This window comes from Serinus canaria, chromosome 8 (genome assembly GCF_022539315.1).
Source record: "Serinus canaria isolate serCan28SL12 chromosome 8, serCan2020, whole genome shotgun sequence".
Lineage (NCBI taxonomy): Eukaryota > Metazoa > Chordata > Aves > Passeriformes > Fringillidae > Serinus > Serinus canaria.
The window spans coordinates 16,697,522-16,720,396 of record NC_066322.1 but is presented as its reverse complement, the minus strand read 5'-3'; the positions used below and the strand labels follow the sequence as shown (position 1 = coordinate 16,720,396).

Sequence of the window (22,875 nt, the reverse complement as noted above, 5' to 3'; positions counted from 1 at the left end):
TTGACTTGGTTTGGAGAGATCTGTGTATTGCTGGTAACACTGACAGAGCAAGGACTAATTGGGGGCTGGGAGGGTGCTGGAACTTCTGCCTCCAATACAGCCTTTTTCACCTGTGCATGAGAGCCATGAAACCACAGCCACCATCAGCTCTGGGCTCTCCTTCACCTCAGCACAGGCAGAGCATTTACACACACACACAAGGATCCTGAGAACTATTGATCAACCCTTATGAGAATGATTGTTTTAAATGTCTTCTGCCACTCAGACGTCTCAAGTATTTATTTTGCCAGACCCTTTCAGAAATATTTAAACAAAGTGTCTACAAAGTATAAAATGTTAGAGAAAATGCAACCAAGCACTTTTGTTAGAAACCTAAGCTTTAGTATGGTAAGCAGTCTCATGAAAAAAAACAAGTTGTCTCAAGATTATGGTAATTTCTTGATAAAATGATCCACTAACATCCAAAAAACCAGAGTTTTTAATTTTAAAGTCTACTTCTTCTTTAGGAAAGGATCAAACATACTTTATCTGTTAATTCTTTTACCTTGTAAATCTGAGGAATGACAATGTAGTAGTGCTTGTGCTGTTCCCCATTAAAATTCTGTAGTTGTGCAGCATATTCATTTTTGTTTTCATCAGCCATGTGTGTGCGCAGGTTTAACTGTTGCTTAGCCTAGTAGGAAAGTGTTACCAGGTTAAACAAGTCTTGTACTTTTCAATAACACACAGCATAATTTTATTTTATCAACTGTGCAGGAACAGTAGTCACAAGTCATCAAAACCAACATCCTTATAACTGAAATATAAAGAACGTGAGACTTGACATATACTGACACTCCAAAACCTCATCTGTTATATACAGAGAAAGCAATGATCACTGTAGCTCCCTTAGCCAGACTGCTTAAATGTGTATCCTAAAACCCACTGATCCTATAAACCACAAGGTACCAAATAGCAGACAGCTGCCAGTTAAAGGAAGACAGTCAGCACAGTCACACAGAGGGACTCTCATGAACTTTAACAAGGCCAAGTGCCAGGTCCTGTGTGTGAGTTGGAGTGATCCCAAGCACTAACACAGGCTGGGACAGAATGGGTGGAGAGCAGCCCTGAGGAGAAGGACTTGGGGGCCCTTGCAATGTGCACTCACAGCCCACCAAGCAAACCCTATCCTGGGCTCCACCAAAAGCAGCATGGCCAGCAGGTCACGGGAGCTGCCTCTGCCCCTCTGCTCAGCCCTCCTGAAATCCCAACTGGAGTGCCCTCAGCACAGGAAGGAAATGGACCTGTTGGGAAGAGTCCAAAGGAGGACACAGAGATCATCAGAGGACTGGAGCATCTCTCTTATAAAGACAGGCTGAGATTTGGAGATTTTCAGTCTGGAGAAGCAAAGGCTTTGGGGACACCTCAGAGCCCCTTCCAGTACCCAAAGAGAGCTGGAGAGGGACCTTTCACAAGGGCAGGTAGTGACTGGGCAAGGGGGAATGATTTTAGATTCATAGAGGGCAGGTTTAAATTTGACATCAGGAAAAAATTCTTCACTATGAGGTTGGTGAGGCACTGGAACAGGTTGCTCAGAGCAGCTGTGGATGCCCCATCCCTGGAAGTGTTCAAGGCCAGGTTGGATGGGGCTTTGAGCAGCCTGGTCTAGTGAAAGCTGTCCCTGCCCACGGCAGGGGAGTCTTCAAGGTCCATTCCAACCCAAACCATTCTGATTCTGAAGCACACTCCTTTCATGTGCTGTCTTACACGTCACTGGAACTTTGGTTTTGCACATAACAAATAAGCATATTTTATACACAATGTTACACATTCAGTGAATATTGTTTCAGTACTGATGATTAACATGTAAATGAAATACAACTGATAGTTAAGTAAAGAAAAGCCACCACACCCTTACCTTCTCAACATCAGCCTTTGTCGCATTAGTGTCATTGTCCAGTCGTTCATAGCTTTGCTGTGCCTTCTCTGCCTCTCTGCATTCTCTCTCAAATTTCTTTTTGCTCTACAAAAGGCACAAACTTACTGCTTCAACAGCCACTATTCCCATTTGGTTTCGTACATTAATTCTGAATTCTAAATACCAAAGCTTCCATTTAAGTATCTTAAATTCACTAAGTCCCTTTAAAGGAGCACACTGTTAGCACAGCAACTAGGTCAACTGAATTATTCTGAAGGCAGTCTGAAGGACGTATCTACACTACAATCATCATCAGTATTCATGTCAAGTGGCACAGCTGTAGGTAGCACAGACAACAGCATTCAATACACTTGATGTTCTCTATATGCAGCTGTTGTCAAGACAACTGCTGTAGGAAAAATTGTCACAGAAGTTCACATCTCTGGAGAGAAACTGCAGCCGAGACTCTGAGCTCCTGCTTCCCAGCAAAGTCAGGCAACTGAGGTTAGTGTGTCCCTTAAAGGCATCTAAATGTATTTAAAAGACTGACTTTGCACTCAGGTAAATATAAGGCACTGTATTGTTTGAGCTGAACTGTGGAGACTATCTTGGTGAAGAGATAACATCTAAAACTACCACATATGCTTCTATTCTGATCCTCTGATGATGAATTAAACTCTTTGACATGATAAGGAAGCAAGACCTTGTTCATCTGGGACCACAACAACAAAACAGAAATTCACTTCTCCAGTACTGCTTCACAATAATCAGAATCAAAGGTATAATAATTTTTTACGACAGACAACCAGAGTATCAGAATACATCTTGAACAGACTTGGTGGAATTTTATATTTTCTTATCTTTAAAATAATTTGTTTCAAGAAAAAGAAGCTTATAGTCTGTCCTAGAGACATTCACTTCCTGCATTTATCTGTTAAACAGTAATTCCATCTCCCAAAAATACAATAGTCTACAGTGGTATTCTTGATTATACCTTGGAACAAGCCCTCAAGCTCGAGTCAAATTCAGTGACTTAAGATTTTATCTTCATGTAAATAAACTATCATTTTTAGTAGCCCAAGGAGAAGCAACAGAAGTCTGTACCCATGCTAAAACCAGATTCCTTTATGCTGGTTATGCTGGATAAAAGGCAAGGCTTCTCTCAAACATAAACACAGAAGCTGTTTACAGGAGATTTTTTTTATTGGGGAACTATAAATACATTGAACTGTATTATGTTACTAAATTATTTGTACATTCAGTAATACACCTAAGTATTAAATTTAAGCAAGACAGATGAAAACAATTCCACTTACAGCCAGTATATCTTATTTAAGTTCAACAGGAATAAAATCCAAACACAAACTCACATTATCCATCTGTTTCCAGCACATGTCCAGATATTGCTGAGCCTTTCGCCCTTCCTGAAGATGCTAAAAACACCACAAATAAATTAAATTTGCCTATATTTTTAGAATTATTACCGTTAATTAGTCCCTGCTCTAGTTGACAGCCTATGATGTGCAGTATCTTCCACAAACTACCCATACTCTTTGGATGACATTACTTAACGTGCTAGAATTACTTGATGCAAGAACTGTATCACAGATACCGTTGTACACTGGCAAAAAAAAAAAAGGTTACTAGCAAACACTGTCTTCCCAAGACAATAATTTTTAGGTTTAATAACTGTATTATGGTATATAACATTATATATTATAGAAAGACCTTAAATGTGTTTTATAAATGTATCACAAAATCTATGTATTGCCATGATTATTACCCATCATCAAATGGGTAAACAAATACATCAGTTCATTAAGACATACTTTTTGATACGCTATTTTCAAATTTAAAGCCACAGAAATTACCATTTTTCTCTCAGTTTTCAGATCGTGAGAATATCTCATCAATTCTCCATACACTCTGTGTCCCATTTCTTCTGCAACTACTTCTCGCTGTCCTGCATAGTCATTCAACTCATTGAGGATGTTAAAAAAGGCAATACATGAAGTAAACCTGACAGAAAGCACACACACACAAAAAGTTAGACAGCTTTTTAAAATGTACTTATTTTAGTATAGACTGTACTCCTGATTAAATAAAAAATTACAGACATTTTACAATAAACCTTATCTTAATGCTAATTGAGTCAGAGTAGAAACACAAGCTGGGAAAGCTGACGTTAAGCCTAGCATGTACTTAGGTTGCAATGTCTCTTCAAATACGTTTTACCAGAACATGGGGTTTGTGGATGGAAAAGAAAGAAGAAGAATACTACCTGGCAAGCCCTGTAGTATAGTGGCATCTCCTAAGCTGCCCCGGGAGGGGCCTGAGCTTGGGAACGGATACATACGTCCCTAGGCTCGGAGGCTGAGCTTGCTGCAGAGATGATGTACTTGGTAGTCTCGAGGGTGGAACATGCCAATCATGCCACTCCTATGCATGCCGATGGATTCTACTGAACAAGTTTGCTATCAGCTCTGGAGACAGCTGCCTGTTTGCCTGCCCACCTCTTGGCTGGAAGTAAGGTGCCACTATGGCTGGCACTAAAAAGGGGGGGAAGAGGAGGGGCAAAGGGTAGAAAGTGTGTGTGGAAGGGAAGAAAGGAAAAAAAAAACAGGCACCATATTAAAATATACATCTTTCTCTCTTTTAATTGTGGAATACTGCCACCTCCATAGACTTGGCTTCTGGGAATTTCAAATGCCACTCTAGCACTGGAAAGCCTATTCCCTCAGGTCCAGGATCTTTACACAGTTAAAAGATCTAGAGGAAATCCTACTGTGAATTCTCACACACTCTGCACAGTATGTGCTCAGGAACTTGTCCACTTGTTTTATTTCCTAAGACTTACCCCTAAAGAAAAAAAGTACTGTGCTTTTTCAAATAAATTTTTGAAATGGCTATGGAATGGACAGCAAAGCAAGCACATTTTTGATGAATAAGGTTTTTTTAGCACAAATTGTTCCTTCACCAGTAGACATCCACTTGTTTTGTCTCCAGAGTCAAAGCAAGTCAGCATTTTAAGAGCTCCTCTTGCCCATAACACAACAATTTGTGTACAGTCATGTCTCACTACAGAGATGCATAGCTACATTTATATTGCCATAAAAATGCACTGAAAATCTCTATTACTAAGCAAACAACTAAAGCCTAAGGACACACATTTGCTTTTCTTTAAAAAAACAATGCTAGTCTGTACATAGTAAGATAAACTTCTGCTTGCAAAATTTAAGTTAACTTAAGATTATTTTGGAAGGGAGCAAGTACCACCTGCCATGTCTACTACATTAAAATACCAATAGGAGTAAACATACTTGAGAATTATAGCAGAACTGTAAGAAGCCAAGCACTTTTGTTGTCATCACCAATTAAATACTTTATCTTGAAAAAAAAAATCCATAAAAGGACAGCATATACTGTTACTTTTCACTTATTACACACAGAACTTGAAATTGACATTTTTACCTGGGTTCCTCATCTTTTGGTGAGCGCTTAGGGCAGTATTTCTTAACCAGATTTCTATTAAAGAAGAACAAAAAAAGATCCTATTTTAGAGTCTCTTTGGAGAAGACACACATAGAAAACTCCATGAACAAATTATTTCTGTTTAATGTTCTATAAACAAATCTATTCCCTCTGTCAACTTCTAAGGGTCCTTTAGATAACACAAGGCTGAAATCTACAGTATTATCAAAATTTTACACCACTCTGACCTAGAGCAATTTGCAAATATTTTAAAACTTCTACTGCAGTGATTAGACATGAAATGCAGAGTTTGTTATTTAACATCCTATTCCTGCGTGCAGAAGGCAGAAGGAGATGAGGACAAGGCCAACATACGACCACTGTGTCCCACAGACAGTGCACACTGTGTGCTGTGCCACCAGCACAGAGCTCCATTCCTGAAGGAAGCTCTGAGTACAGATTCAGGTCAAAGACTTTAAGCACACTATTTCCAAATATTTAATAAGGACATGCCCAGAAGAGGAGAGGCACCTGCCACAACCATATTTGAGGAGTAATGAGCAGTGTAAAATTTCAGCTCCAATCAAAGGAAGAAAGTTTTGAGAAATGATCACATGTGGTGATAATCCGTGTACTCAGCTTTACATTTGAGCTTACAACCATTTTCAAAAATCTTTCCAAGATTATACATATAAAAATGTGGAAACTGTCTCAGTTTGACCAGACATATGCATATACTCATACTGTATTTATACAAATATCACATAAACACAACAGTATGCAGAAGGAACATGAAAAATAGATTTGATTAGAGTATCCAGGTATCTCCAGAGATCACAATGCACAATTTTAATGGGCAACAGTTTAGGAGCAATCATAGCTATTTGCTTTAAACAAACAACAGAGAAGCTGACCATATTCAGAAATTTTATTCCATGGCAGTTTCATCTCCAGCTGCTGGTATAACTTGTATTACTGCCTAACATCACAGAAAGTGGAACTCCTCTGTCTACTCAGGTGTCATAATGCTTTAGACAGGATGAAAAGGGAGTGAACATCCAGAATTATTTTGTGTGTAATGATGTGGAACAAAACAGACCTTCACATTGCCCCTTTTAAGAAACAATGCTGGTCAAAAACAACATCTGAGAATTCAATTTAAATATTCAGTCTAGAGCCCAGTAGTTTGGCACATACTAAATCTCATTTTTTCCAATTACAAAATAAAAACAAATTAAACAGTCATATCATTAAAATGCAATGCGTTAATGTACCCTGCAATATCTTTGTCCTGATTCACATCCCTGTAACTCAGTAACAGTCTCTAAAAACTTTTGCAAACCTTGTGGTAACACAATACATTAGTTGAGACCTACACCACATAAAAGTTTAGATTTTCCTTTAATTTAGCTCATCAAAATCAAGTTACACTTCCTTTTTTGTTTCAGATCCCATTATGTTGCAGGCAAAGACAAGATAAGCTGTCTAGGGTGTTTTTCCCCCCACACACAACTGAGGATTCCCCAATTTTTCTTGTAATTTTTTTAGTATCGAAGAAGAATAGTAAGGAATTAAACCTAAAACCAGCATTTGGAAAAGTTATCACTTCTGGAATTACTTGGCAACCATGAGATGCAACACCTGCATACAGTAAGAATAGATGAGGAGCTCAAACAGCCCCTCATATGCTGTACATGCATCACCTGCCCTCTCCTAGAAGACCTGGAAGGGCTGTTGCACCTGAGAAAGGCTCATTGCTAAGTTGTGACAGTATAAAGAAAAATAAAGGTTTCATAATGCAAGGGTATACACAAAGTGAATGTGAATTTCTGCCAGGAGACTGACTCTAATAAGTGAAACTGTTATGAAAAGTTCACTCAAGCTTTCATCCTTGGGTTTAACTCTATGAGAATAAGACCCATCAATGATCTCAACAGGATGTTCATGGTCCACACTGAAACCAAGACAGTAAAAAAATACCACCATATATCACTGGCTGTATCTCCTGACTAAACTTGGCTTTCCTTGGTCTCCCATCCCATCAAGTACTAAGAGAGCCACAGAACTACAGAGGAGACCACTTGCTGTACTGTTTATACTCTACTAACCAAGAGCACTATTAATCTCAGTGATAAAGTTCATTATGAAGAGAGTCTCAATCTTTTTCAGATTCTTTTCCATTACAAAAGGAAGAAACAGTGATATACTAGAAATTTCCATTAGGGATATTAATATCTATCTCACAGACCATATGCTGCCAATATTAAAATTAACAGAACCACAGTCCATCCCACAAGACCTTCTCTCTCAAAACTTTCCAGGACAATTTTGCTTGAACTCAGTCCCCCCTGGGCCTCATAACTCTGTTACAGAATTAAAAACAGGGAGTTCCTCAGGAGCAATGACGGCTGAAATCAAGTTGTTATCATGAGACAGTTCATTACAAAACAGTCTAGTCACCTCCAAAGACTATCTATGCAAGAATATCAAAGAGTAACTCATGAACTGGTCTACTGGCAGAAAATCAGTCACCCTCTGATGTGTGTGCTGTCCAGACCCTGGTGGGAAGCAGGCAGGAAGTGCATGCATGCACTGTATAATGTGTGTGCAGCAAGACCTGTGCTTCCCAGAACTGTCATACTTACTGCACAGGGACAGTCACTCCAGTCATCTGACAGAAGGGGTACTTGACAAAACTCATTTTTGAAAGACACTTCAAGAAAAATCAATAGTTTTACCCAGAGTAAAATGCTGAACAGAAAAAATTTCCTACTTTTAGTCAAATCCTGAAGTAATAATGTGGTGTCTCATCTTGCTAGCTGTGGAGTGAACCTTTGAATACAATTAAGCAAAATGGCATTTGTTAATACTATTTAAGGAAAAGATCTTGACAGAGACCTGTGAACATAAAATATATCTCTATATTTTTTAACAAACAACTGAAAACAAATCAAACGGGCTGCAAACTGTGCTGTGCATGCTTCCAACTTTCCTTTACCTCCTCAAGTTCTTCTATACCAGCTTTGGAAAAGTGGTATTTATTTTCTTCCTTCCAAGAAAAAAATCCTTCAGTAAAACAGTGGGTTATTATGCTAGGTGAATATATACAGCTGGATGAAAAGAAACTGATAAAGAAATCAAAAAGGAAATGAGCAGCCCAGATACAGAACATCCATATCCTCAGCTGGGAACCTCATTACTGTATTAACAAGGAAGGATTTCTCAGGTCTCTATCTGGTGACAATCAGGTTTGCAAATGATGGAAGAAACCACAGGAGAGAAGTTGCTCTCAGTTTCAGTCAGACAAGGGTAGGACAGTAAAGATGATGGTGAAGGCAAAGATGGCAGTGAAGGCCAAGTTCACAAGAGTGTCTCACTTTCAATTTTATTCTTCAAGCACTAAGTGCACTGTTGGTAAAAATTAACCTACTTCATTCTGAAGAAATAACTTTATTCTGAAGCAGCCATTTCATGGCTGCTACTCTCCTTGTATGATCCATGAAGGGAAATTCCTATTGGACCTAAAAGATGTTTCACTTGGCAGCTATAGAAGAGAGATAAGACAAAGGGTGGCTGGGTTACAGTCTCACCCAAAGGGACAAGACCTGCTATGGAAAGGGTGTGCTTCAAGGACAGGAAGGTCTTGTTGTTTTCTCAAGTTCAACTCAATTATTTTAATCAGATTTCTTAACACAATGTAGTGCAGCTCTTGCCAATTCACCATGAGAAATTAATTAGTAGCAGAGGCACACACACACACTGAAGTGTAGATACAGCAAACATGCTGATAGTCAGTGCAAAAAATCACTTTGGTTTTCCTTGTTTTGAATCTTTAATTTTAAACCTTAAACCTTTTTAGTTCAGAGATCTGAAGGGTGAGTGGGAGAGAAGAGTGGGAGAGAAGGCAAAAACAAGCAAGTGCACACCCAAAGATAATTTTCTGTTTTGGACAGGTCTGTTGTGAAAAAAGCTAGTGATCTAAGTCACTCTGTAAATGAAAAACAGTCATTCATCACAACACTTCATATTTGCCCACTAAGCGATACAATGACTTTAAGTAACTTTTAAGATCCACTTGCAAAGAAAAAAAACCTTACCTCAGTTGTTTTGCATAGTTTTGCTCAATTTCTATCCTTTCTTTTACAAATTTTGCGTACTTCTCCAAGAAGTCAATGCCCCACTGTGTATGCTTGTCCAAGTTATCAAACTGATCCTTTAAAAACAAAGGAAACAAATTACCCAGAATTAGTTAAGAATCACAGCAGCACCAGACTTACACATCATTTATTTATAAGCTGTGCTCTGAGGGAATGCTTGCTACTGGGGTAGAAGTCATTCAAGTTATAAATCAGTCAAATATGCATATACATATCAGCCAAACACCAGAACAGTAGGTTCCATGTGCAGGAACAGATCTACCTCTTTTTATAAAAACAGCTCTAAATACTTGCATGTTAAGCTGTAAGCAACCTTTAAGCACTTTCACAATGCAAATCTTTCTTTCTTATCAAAACCCTTTATTCCAAACGTGCATCTTTTCCACCAGATAACAGACCCAACCAAAGATCACTACTAAATGATTAAGAGACCGCTCACAGAAGAGATGTCTGGCAGCTTTGAAACATAGTAAGTTATAATTTCATTGGATACAAAAAATTACTTTCACTCTTAGGATTACCACTGAAAGAAAAATAACAAATTTTAGCAGCATGACTAAATTTGGGGGTAGTCTGCATATCAAAAACATTTATTAAATCAAAACTATATACACAGCTCATGATCAGCTCTAACAGGAGATTCCAAAGAAAGTAAACCTGTCCTTAGTAATTAGGAAAGTTATAGCAAACTTAATGCACAAAACAAAAAGGAGAAACAATAAAAAAATAAACTACATTTCCAAAAAAGAAAAAACAAACTTGGGGGACTTTTAATACATTAAACCATCTTCAAAGCCAATCTTTCACTGCACTCTCTACTGATCAATAGGTGGAGGACACACTAATTAGGACAAGCTGAAAAGTCAAAAAACAATGGAAATATGGGGGTTAAGAATGAGGCAGGAGGAAACAAAGGTACAAAATACTGCCTAGCAAATATTTATAGTCTAACACATACTTGCATTTTACGTTACAATAATCCACTACAGTGAAAAAAATCAAGGATTTTCAGCTTACAATAGCATTTAAAATTAGCAGTTATTTAGTAATTAAAAATGGCAAGCAACTGAAACATCAAAGTTTGCATCCTGTAAAGACTAAATCCAAATACACTTCACAGTAAACTTAAAAAATAAAAAAGAAAAAAGCTAAGGAAGCAATTAAGTTCAAAGTTTAATCAGCTTGCACTAAAAAAGCTCTGAAGGCTGTTTATCAGAGGCTATCTCTTGCAGACTCAGTGGCTTGCCTGAACCTAATGAATGATGCAGACTTCTAGCATTAGCAACTTAAGTTCAATTTCAACAGGCAATAGGATGATCTACAGCCAAATCAAAAAATGCCTAAAATGCTGCAAGACTCAGGGAACACATATTCACTTGAAGTGATACCAGGTGAACACAGCTATATAACCACAAAAATAAAAATAACAAGATTAAGGTTGCTCTCAAATGCTGCCTTGCAGGTCCCAGTATCCTACAGCACAGACTTACAACCACAGCCATTAGTGCCTTGAACACTTCAGTCCAGTGGCATGCAAGTACTGCCACCAAAAGTATCCATCCTGTTCTACCACCAGCCTCTGCACCACTCTCTCCCCAAAATCACAAGCACTTTCCCTGATGTTTCACCACAGAACCAGCCAAGAGATGGGAGAGGAACTCAAGACAAGATTTCAATGTATTTGGGAAACCACAGCTGGTATCTTGCATTATTCTGATACATGCAGTTGCACCAAGTGGACATTTCCACTCAAAATAGCTTATGTCAAATAAAGTGACATTTCTGCTACTGCTTTTAGAGAAGCTGCACATGCATGGTTTGAGTATGGGAATAGGCAGACAACGACCAGGCTGTGGCATCAAACCACATTTGCAAATATGCGCAAAAATACGTCAAAAAGCCTTTCTTTTTTACACTTCACTCACTTGTGTAATTACTCTTACAAAATTAACCTAGCATCCAAAAGTAGTTTGTAAAAGATGCTTCTGGCATGAAGTCAATACCTAATACCATTAAAAAGAACTGACTTCCTTCAGCACACAGCAGAACAAAGCCTTTGCTGTCCTACTTAAGCTCTTTAGACCACAAAGCTCTCATTTGCTGCTAAGGTTTCATTAGCATTAGGGAACACCACATTACTTATGTTTCCAAACATGCAACCAGAGACAGTGGCTTTCCAAATATTTTGTTGAAACAAAAAAGGACCCCACTGCTCAGACTTCCTTCAAGGTCTGCTGTTAATATGAAAATTGCATTTGACAAGATATCATGCTTTTACTACAAGGATTTAATCACTGATCATATAACAAAAACTTTCTCCCCCTCAATTCCTCTTCTTCACATGATTCTAGAAACAGTATGTTCTGTGCAAAGACAGCTTTGTCGGATTATCCCAAAAGCTTCACAATTTTTCAAATATTCTATAAACAATAAACCAGTGAATGAAAGTCTGAGGCCATAAGAATAACCTTACACTGGTCTGTAAAGCCACTGAGATAAATGAGCAAAAGATAAAGGCAACATCAGCAAATAAGCAAAACAGCCTGGCCTTTTCAGAAGGGCTTCCAGAGAGGAGTCACAAATTTACTTATTTACTTTCAATCCCTCTCCAGAAGCTCACATTTGAGCTCTGGGCCTCGAGAAAGGAAAAAGCTTCCATTTTGAACACAAACAGCAAATCTTCCAGACTGCTACAAAGGAAATCAAACTAATACACTGAGCTACAAGTGACGTCTACAGTGGATAAAAAAATGGCAATGCTGTACAAACAAGAAAATAGACCATACAGTTTCAATAAAATTTAGGTCTGTATTTTAAAAATAAATACATCATTGTAGCATTTTGGCTACCTCCTTTATAAGAAATATGAAAACTGCATTAACTAGAGATCAGCAAAATGTTATTTAAAAAAAAAATTCACATCCTACAACATCTGGCTATCTTGGCCTTGATAATGAAGGATGTTTTCAACAATATTTCCAAGCACATATCTATTGCTGTTTGTCTAGTAACTGCCCACACCCCTTCACAGCTGAGCAGTAAATTTTTGCAAAAAATTTCATTAAAACTGCAGCTGACTATTATTAAAGTGATTAAGGTCAGCTAATGGATGGTGGCCCTACGTGGAAACTGCCCACTCAAAAGTGGAATATAGTCCAAAGCCTCTCCATTATAAACAAACAAATCTGACACTTGACAAGAAGTTTGTAGTAGGTCAAAACAGACTATTCCAAAACAAATGTCACCTACCTAAATTTTACTTCCAGATTATTTACTGGAACCACACATCAATGTTATAAACGCTCCAGGTTTGCAGCTCTAAACTTATCATGTGTTTGCAGATGCCAGGAAGCTTTACAAAAATAGCAGCTGAAGTATCAAAGCCAAGAGCAAACCTGACTCAAACCTGCACCCAAGACAAAACAAACTCTCCTGGGTTCAACTTGAGATTTGCTCCCCTCCTCTTACTGACATTTGTTTTTTCTCCAAACAAGCCTTAAGAACCAATAAAAAGAAAAACATGGGAGATCTCTTCAGAGGGATGAACATGCTACAGCATAAATACTGGACGTTTAGTCTTCCCAAAGCTACCAGTCCAGACACTGGACTAGTGTGGGAGTTTCAAATAAAAGGTATTCAACAAGATTGAGATTTTTACAGGGTTAATGTTCCCAGCTTTCATGAACTTCAGAAAGCAATTCTACTTGCATTTAAAACTAAGATTGTGGTATCATTCTGTAAAAAAATCCTTCTGTTTCACTAATTTATTCCTTTACAGTATGTAAACTAGCTAACTGCATTAACATTGAATTGCTTTCAAATTAGTCTCCCATTTCACCGACCTCCAGACAACAGAGCTGAAAGTTTTAAGAATCACATTAAACATTGAAGTACATTGACTTACAATTTCAGAAACCTATCTCAATTAATTACATCTGCAATATCTACTTAATAAAACATTTTATTTGAAATGAGGATACTTTGCATTAATTATTCCACCATCATTTTATTCTCTATTGACTCAACTGTTCATCATTACCTCCATACTTTTATCCAACCACAATTTTAGTCTGCAGTTACCCAAGTGATCTTATTTGCACTTCTGAAACACTGGCTCAATATGAGATTTCTTCCCAATTCTTTGTTTTCCAGGCTGCACAGCCAGTCTAAACTTCCAAGTCAGTGAGTGGGAGATTAAAAACTCAATCCTGTCTTTTGCTCTCTAAATTCTTAACCCTTATGCAGGTTGGTATAAAGAAATATGGATGAGGACAGAGTTCAGAGCATGGAAAAGCAGCAACCAGGTCTTGGTTCAGGAGAAAAAAAAAAAAATCAGAACATTTGGCATCAGAAAAGTCCCAGTGCATTTGTGGATATAAATATTGTATTTTATTATCACCTTATGAAAAGCCATGACTTACTTAACCACAAAATTAGAAGTCCACAGAAAGCCAAGTGAGAAAATGTGGGTGATTAGGAAACTTAATACCCATTTAAGCACTTCTTCTTTACTCAATTTATGCCCATGAGGCTTTATCAAATGAACCTGAATTATGGATAAATTTACATTGTAGGTTAAATTCTGCATAATGTCTTCTTTTGCCTGCATAAGCAGCACTGCAGAAGAAAAAAACAACTGCTTCACAGCACCCAATTCTATTCAAGAAGTTAAATATTTTAAGTTACAAAACATTATTAAGTGACTATTTAACAGATTGAGATTTTATAAAACTCTTATAAAATAGCCAAATTATGAAACATTATGCAGCTTGGGTTTTATTTTTTTATTTTTAGATAATGATGAAGGCCTTCAAATTATTCACTGTTTTACTTGGAGGTACCTCTGAGTAAATTTCTTTATTTCAAAAAATGAAACAAAACAAAATAAATATCTTGCAGTGTTTGTACAAAGAACTACCTGATGTGCTACTTTAAAAGTTATGGGAACCATAATCATCAATGAGTATATTAATAAGAACTTACCAGTATAATATACAATAGCTTTCCCTATTTGTCTTCAGGACAAGTTAATTAGAAAATTGTATTTTAATTAGAGCACATCACACTAATCTACTTCTGACAATACATTTCAGTTTCTCTTCGTGGATACATCTTCACTGTCTGTTTTGGCTTTCTACTTTTGTCTCTATCTTTATGCATTCCTGCTTCCTTTTCTATCTTTAGATAATAGCTCTTTTATTTTACTGTCTGAACTGATTATCATTCCTCTGTATTCCTGCCTGTTTGTTTTCATAATTATCAATTTGGTCTAGTCTTTCTTTTTTCCTTGCAACTGAAATGTGCTTCTTCTAACCAGGCAGACAAAAGCTGCTTCCAGCTAAACAGTACTTTATCTTTTCAAAACACCCTGTTAGCTTCACGTCTGAAAACTAACAAAGAGCTGTTTCTATATCAAGAACAAAAAAGAAAGTGTTTTGCTTTTCTGCTTTCTACAAGTTCTGGATTGTAGCTCCAGACTAATCTGCAAATTGTACCTCATTCCTCTCTGAAAACAATCTAGGTATTACAGTTGAGAAAGAAAAAATGTGCTGTGAGCAAACTTAAAGGCTAAGTAGTTTATAGACTAAAAGATTGATATCAATTAGAGGTTTAAGGCAGCAACATCAAAAGCCACAGTGACACTGGAAATAAAGCAGAGGCCCTCAGATTAAGATGGAAAAAAATTTACACATTCATATACATGAACAGTACTTCACATTTTAATTTCATATTAAAAAAGAAGTTCACTATAGATTGTACAGGCATTTCAGAAAACAGTTTGTTGGTTGACCTTCAGGACATGGAGCTACTTTGCTTGTAAAACTTCAGACACTGGTATTAACAGCACACTATGTTGTAGCTTGAAAATGTTTAAAAGAGAAACTCTGCTAAAAATGCAGAGTGCTTAATATGCAAAAGGAAAACAACAAGAATTTTAAAAACACTTTTAGCTGGACAAAAAACTACTTTGCTCTGAATAATAATTAACAAACTCATAGTATCAAGACAGTATGAAAAATCTACTTGGCTGTTAAGCTTTAGCATATATTTTTGAAAAGCAGTATCACTGCCAACTTTAATTTTAAAAAGTCAATTTCTATTATTAGAGAAATATTTGCATGATAAAGTATGCAAAAAGCTCAAAAAAGTACTGAACCACTGGAGATGCAGCCATGCTGTAAGATAATGCATACAGCAAGTCAGCTTTCTAAAGCAAAGCTAAAAAAGGAGAGCAGCAATTGAGGAACTCAGAGAAAGACAAAGACTGTTTTTCTCCACAAAGATGTCCCCAGACCAGCAGCAAAGGAACTGCTCTGGAAACTCTAGATGAAAGTCAGGTCTGGCAAGAGGGGATGTCTGGAGACCTAACAACTTCACAGGTGTGACACATTTAGTTTCCAGGAAAGAGCAGGAATCTGCCACAGACATAAAATGTGTGGAAACATTTTAGACTGCTTCTGAAATGAGCAGCCATAATTACAAAATAATCAAGTTCTGCTTCTAGAGATTAACAGATCGGCTGAAAAACATTAGAGATTACAGCTGTGCATCCCACTTTGCCTATGCCACTGAATGGATCAGAGTTGGACTAATCATTAGATTTTACCAGCAAGTTTCCTACCAGCAGAGCAAACTGATTGAAAAAGTTTACAACTGAGACAAGGAACAGTACCATTAAGACAAGGGAGGAAAGGAACACGCTGCCACAGAGGGTATCTCACTCCTATTTGCCCTGTTAATGAATAATCTCCAGAATTCTTCAGATTCTTAACAGATGGACACATTCATAAGAACTAGAACAGCAGGTGTGCCTCACTGCATCATGATGCAAACTGAAGTAAGGACATTGTCACTTCTGTGCAGTACCTACAGGTGTGCTCTTTTCCTCACTCCGATGACCCCGCTCTGTAGTCCCACAGCCTGCCACACACTGCAGGGAGAGCCATTCCCTAAACACATCACATCTTCCTCCCCAGGAAGTTCTGGCTGCTACACACTGTGTTGGTAGAACACATTTCCAGGCCTCCTTCCTCTCTGCTACCCATCATAGCCTCTTCACATTGTGCTGGCAAGGAACAGGCTCTCCACTGTGGCTATCTGCTGTAACATCTTTACTACAAGCTAGGAAGGAGGTAAATATGTGTCCCAAGCAGTCAGTAAGGACTCCCTTACCACCACCACTTGAGAAAAATACAAACACACACACACACACTCTCATATGAAGTATCACTAGAATACAAGCATACATAAAATATAGATCAGGAAATCCTACTTTGTAAACTGGATCAGAACCCACTCACTTAGCTTTCAATCATCCCCTTAATTTCATTCAACTTTTAACTGGGAAGATTTTTTTTAAAAGAAACTTAGCCAGATTTTTTTTCACCTATGTTCTTAATAGAGATTGTTAGAATACTTGCGTTTTATCTGCATTCGAACCAAAGCTTAATTCTGAAACACGTTCTATTTTACACTTAATTCCCACACTAACTTAAAATAGACCATTTTCAAACATCTCTATTCAAGACAATAGCAGATCACAAACCATGTATTTTCAAGCATTATTGGATTAAAATAGTTGCCATCTTAACACAGGGGCAGTATTACACTTGCCTTGTATATACAAAGGATATAATTATGTCCATTCCCTTAAACACCAAGAAATCTTATTTTCACCATAGCCAAGCCAGAAAACAGGCACTTCCTGAGTCTTCTGGGAATGGCTGAAGGTTGTTAATAAACAGACTGAAGCCTAAGTACATTTTAGTCCTAGCTATGTCACTTGAAATAGGAGACAGGAAGACTAAGTTTAACCCTAAATGAAGTAAGTGCGATATCATGCATCACAGCAAAAAAATGCTACTACTGTTTGTACAATGCTTAGAGATGCTGTTGCTCATTATAAGAAATATCTGGAGAAAATCCCATCTTTCCAGTAACACTACAATAACAGATTATATAGCAGTAAGGCTATAAATCAATGAAGTAGCAGAATACTGAATTTGCTGTATGACCAACAGCCATGTGAGGCTTCATGTGAAGCAGGAGCTCTGTGCAAAACCAGCACATTTACTGCATGATTAATGGTAGCCTACAGAAAGTCTGCAAGAACAAATTATCCGTCTTGGAAAACACTGATGCAAGACTTTTCTTTTTGAAAAACTGTGTAAACAATCATTTAGTTCTTCAGTTACAAAACATTATTACATGACTTGACACTCTATGTACAAGGTGAATGTTTTAGTGCATGACTAAAGAACCCTTGATGAAACTACTGAAACCTTTCAAAACTTTTAAATGCCTCCTCACCAACTACAGATACTTCCATAATATTATTAAAAATGCATCCACGGGAGACTGACTGAGCCAGCAACTGTGACACTCCCCAGTTCTTGCACATGTGACTTAATCTGTTTTTGCATTCTGGAGGATCTGTTTTTTTCAAAACTTGTACAAACAAGAAAGGGATCTCACCTCCTGACAACTTCTTCAGTGAAGGGTTAAATTCCTGCTCTGGCCAGTCTGGCATAGCATCTAACAAGCAGAGTCTGCACTGTTTTTCCCCTCTCCATACATTAAGGGAGTGAACAGTGCAATCAAGACAATAAGGGAGTAGTCTTGATGTTACAAAGCAAGGCATTAGGGGAAAGATAGAAGGTTTGCACTTGGAATATTACAGAACACTGAGTTGCCCTACATCACAAATTCAGAAAACAAGATCTGCATGTGCACACAAAACTCTGTACCAACTCTATTAGAACATGTCCAGCTGCAATACTATGAGACCCAGCTTACACTGCACTCCTTAGTGAGTTTTACTGAATTGAAATGTGACATTCAAAATAACTTAGTTTGCATATTAGTTAGAGGCTATTCTATAGACTTTGCTACAGTTTAAAACTATAAAAAGGGTCACAGCTCTGAACTCATCAAAAAGCCAAGATGCCTGATACAAATTTAAAACAAGGAAGTATTTTCTGCCAGATGGGGGAGGTGAAAAAGAAGGGAGAATGGCAACTTCCCTCTAGTCCAAATATCACTTCCCTGTATTTATCTGCTCAGCTATTAAGTAGACTGTAGGATACCATTTTCAACTGACTTAAAAGTTAGAAACTGTTTAACATATATGATAGAGAAATCCCACATAGACAAGTGAATTTAGTGTGTTTCATACTTAAAAGATGCATCTTTAGGCTTTGTCTTAATAGAATAGTGAGAAAGAAAAGAACCTATGGGTTGAATCATACTGTTTATGATTCTGACAATTAGGGCAAATACAGTGTAAAAATACCTATACAGAATCCAGACACTGAGGATCACCAGTAGAACTTCATTTTAACACAGAAAGCAAGGTATAGCTATATGGTATATTCCTTATAACTTTCCTCATATATATTTAATGAAGGTGCACATTATTTAAAATCTTAAACTCTTGTCAACAGCTCCCTAAAAACCACATTTCACTACACTATTTCTACACAGAAACTGGAGCGAACAATGAACTCATAAAATAAAACTTACAGCACAAGAATATAACAAACATATCCTGCTCTTAACTTTAAGTTAATTTCTCACAATAGTTGTAATTTCAATACCCAGTAAACCTACAACAACTTGGTACAGGAGTAATATGTAGTGGTTCTTCTTGCAACATGAATCTTTCAGCTCCAAGCACAGAGACCCAGATAAAACTCCTCATTCAGCATCGCTCTGACAAAACTGTCTCAACTACTCATTCCTCCTACATACAGAAGCTATAGTGAATGCAGCTGGAATATGAGAAGGCATTTCCCTAGTGCTACTACCAGCTCCCATCACACACACTTAAGACAAAGGCATAAACCTTACATTTGCTGCTATAGATATTCAAATGACAAAACTATAACTTCATAGCTTGTAAACAAATATTTGCTCTTCTAAACCACTCAGAGTAAGATACCTAAACATAGGGATTTTGATCAGCCCTTCAATTTTATTGAATTAAATCATTAGCCTTTTATGGTGTAGGAAGGGCTACAAATACTAACAGAGTTAATCACCAGGGACTGTTCTGAGCACACTCCCCACTACAAGGGAGCAGACACTGTTCAGTTCTTCAGAAAACCAGAGATCACGGGACCAGTTACGTGAATAGTTACAGAACTGGAAGGCTGTTGACTGATTTACCATATGCTGTTTGTTTTGTCAACCTAATGAACAAGAAGACTTTTCTGTAACAAGACCTACCGAAAAGTGAACTTCCCTTTCCAGTGTCACCTGTAAATACACTTCAGTGATCAAGAGAAAGACTGTAGTGGCCACATCTTGTTCCCTTCACAAGTATCCTGCTAACAACAATAAATACTTTTCAAACTTGATTACAAAACCAGATCCATACACTTAAGAAGAAATTAACATGGCAGTAAATTAGAGCCCTCCTCTACTCTTTGGAACCTTATTTCAAACACAGATAAATATCCTGACAGAAAACAAACCAAAAACACACACAAACCCCAGAAGCAACGAAACAACACCCAAATCCAAAAATCCAAGACAAAATTAAAATCACCACCACCCCCCACATCCTTTATTTGCAATGGAATCTACTATACTCATTGTTTTTGAGACAAAATTCATAGTAACATTAACATAACTGAATAAAGAATTTAAACTAAAACCAGATGTTATTACTGGCACCTTCAAACCAGTGGAATTTTTCAAGATTTTGTGATTCAGATAACACTAAAATGTAACACAATTGTGCCATGTATCAGTTTCTCTCAGAGTTTTTAAGATATGAGCCTAGAAATACAAAGTCAAGTCCTCCTATATTTCACCACAGCCTTCAGAATCATAATCTGTATTGTAGGAATAACATTATTCATAAAACCTTTATTTCTAGTAGAAATGTACTTCCTCTGATAAATCAAACGGTACAAAAACACATACTGTTCCCCTTGTTTAACATGGTATTTTTCCTTAAATTACAAAGAAAACAAGAAGAGTGATGTAATTTAACCGTAAGTGCACTTCCATTAGAAAAGTTACAATTTTAAAAAGGTAAAATAACCCTATTACAGCATATTTGTGAAGTTGCATACACAAAAGCTGAGAACAAACTTCAGTGTTCTGAGAAGAAAACCCACACTTTTGAACTGCCATAGCTGGTTCCTCATTCTTTACAAAACACATAACAAGCCCTAACTCTTTAACAGCCCATTTTTCATACTGTTTCTGTAATCCAGCATATTAAAAGGACAGTGGAGTCCATAAATACATTCTGCATCACTTCAGGAGCTCCATACTGAAAGCCAGCAAATTTATAGCATAATCAGTGTCCATACTTCTGAAGCAATTCAGCACTCATTCAGGACAGAAATAAAAATGAACCACAGGGTCACACTGGCCATAGTGACACCAGACCACACCAATTTCTTGTTTGAGAGGGAATTGCTTTTTGAGAGTCAAATGAATAGTCAATGTAGAAATTAAAAGGTACTTCAGCAGAAGCATTTCCTTCCTGACTAAACTGATAAAAATAGAAGAGTATTCACACTAAAATCCAGTGGAGATCTGAACAATATAGATGAACAAGCACCAAATCTCAGTACTTTATCTGTGACTGGACCTCGAGGTTCAAAACTGGGCCCAGTATTTTCAATTATATTTATTTATCAATGAGCTGCATGAAGGGGCAGATGACTCCTCAGCATGTCTGCTGGTGACACAAAGCTGGGAGGAGAGGCCAACAGCAGGATAAATCTCTGTAAATAAGCGATGGTCTAGGAACTGTCAAAGAAACACTAAAGAAATTCTGACAAACAGCCTCAAATATTGAATAAAACATGACATAATGAGAAAATCCAAACCCATTTCTTTCATACTGCAAAAAACTATTATATCTTTTATTACATTGCTTATAAAACTGAAACCATCTAATTGCACATGGGAGTTTCAACTTTGTTTTTAACATTATTAGTTTGATTTAAAAAACCACTGAAAATTGATGTTTCATATCTGGGGAGCTTTAACATGTAATATCTTAGCAAAAACATTTAAAAATCAGTGATTAAAGCATGCCAACTTGTAATCAAAAAACCACCAGGATTTTGTGGTAGAAAAAATTATACCAAGTGATTTTTCCTCAGGTATTTCTTTTTTTAGTTTTGATGTCATTACATATCACTGTGTAAAACCATCCATATTTTTTAGAAAGAAAATTAACGAAACTAAAATTAAATGTAATTAATTAATCTGCAACAGCATTCTGAATTCAGTGCATCTCTAGCACACATGGAAAATTAAAGAAACTCACCAGTCAACTACTTTTTTTCCAAAGAGAATTATCTGGAAGGAAACTATTTGATACTATTGTACCCATCAGCCTCAGAGAAATACTAAATGTTTAAAACATTCAAAATATATTTGATTAAATTTTGAGTGTTCTTCTTATGGTATCACATACCATATCACAAAACAGTCACAAGGAAGATTAATTTCCCACATGTCCCAAAACGCTTTATAAGAATATGCAAAATTATTTCTCTTTTATGGGAGCGGAATGCACAAGTTGCATTAAAAAAAATCCCTCAAGGCTAATTGTGAAAACAACATTTGTTTTCATATCATTAAAAAGTATAACTGCTTTAACTGATAAACTGAAATACATGAAGTATTCTACATCAAGATTAAGTATATCCACTACCCAGTTACAAAGCAGATTAGTAAACTCAAAGGCAGCAAAACTGGATAAGGTAAGAGTTGATAATATATTATCCTAACTTCTCAGCAGTACCCTGAAACAGCACTTCAGCAATTACATTCTCAATGCAGTTTTTCAGAATGCTAGATTTCTTCTGTTTCTTAACTCTGATGCAACTTCATTCTTCTGTGAATTGAAAAAAACCTTGTACAGTCTAGAAAGACTTCTGTAAGGAGAGAAATACAGAAGAGAATAATCACTGCTTACAATTTGACCTTCCCCTCTGTATGAGAATTACACTTGAGCCCAAATCACTTAAATGAATATAACCTTGATATTAATGTCATGGGACATAGGTTAATTCTAGGCATTTCCTAAACTGTAAAATGAAAGCTTATATTTAATATATATATATATTTCAGTTCCCAAAGTTCTACTGGACCTGGTTTTACTGTAATTGTTAAAAATTCAGTTTTCAAACTAGATTTCATATATAAAAGCATGATTCAACTGACATGAGATGTGCCTTGCACTAGTGGCATTAGTCCATCAGGCTGGCACACATTTGGCATTAGTCCATTAGGCTGGAAAAACTCATTTGCTATCAACTTGCTGCAATTAGAGCACACTCCTGATAATAAAATTAAAGTTTCTTTTTTTTTCTGGTT

At 36.9% G+C, this 22,875-nt stretch overlaps 1 protein-coding gene across 2 annotated transcripts in view; it reads right to left on the bottom strand.

Annotated features, from left to right (window-relative positions):
- Positions 1–22,875, bottom strand: part of FNBP1L (formin binding protein 1 like) — a 52,835-nt gene that overhangs the window by 16,493 nt on the left and 13,467 nt on the right. For both annotated transcript variants that reach the window (XM_030226491.2, XM_030226492.2), the window contains exons 2-7: positions 9,466–9,581; positions 5,369–5,422; positions 3,769–3,916; positions 3,268–3,330; positions 1,898–2,002; positions 545–673 (exon numbers count right to left, since the gene is read on the bottom strand). In XM_030226491.2, the coding sequence (XP_030082351.1) occupies positions 545–673; positions 1,898–2,002; positions 3,268–3,330; positions 3,769–3,916; positions 5,369–5,422; positions 9,466–9,581 (615 nt within the window). The remainder of the gene's footprint in view (positions 1–544; positions 674–1,897; positions 2,003–3,267; positions 3,331–3,768; positions 3,917–5,368; positions 5,423–9,465; positions 9,582–22,875) is intronic.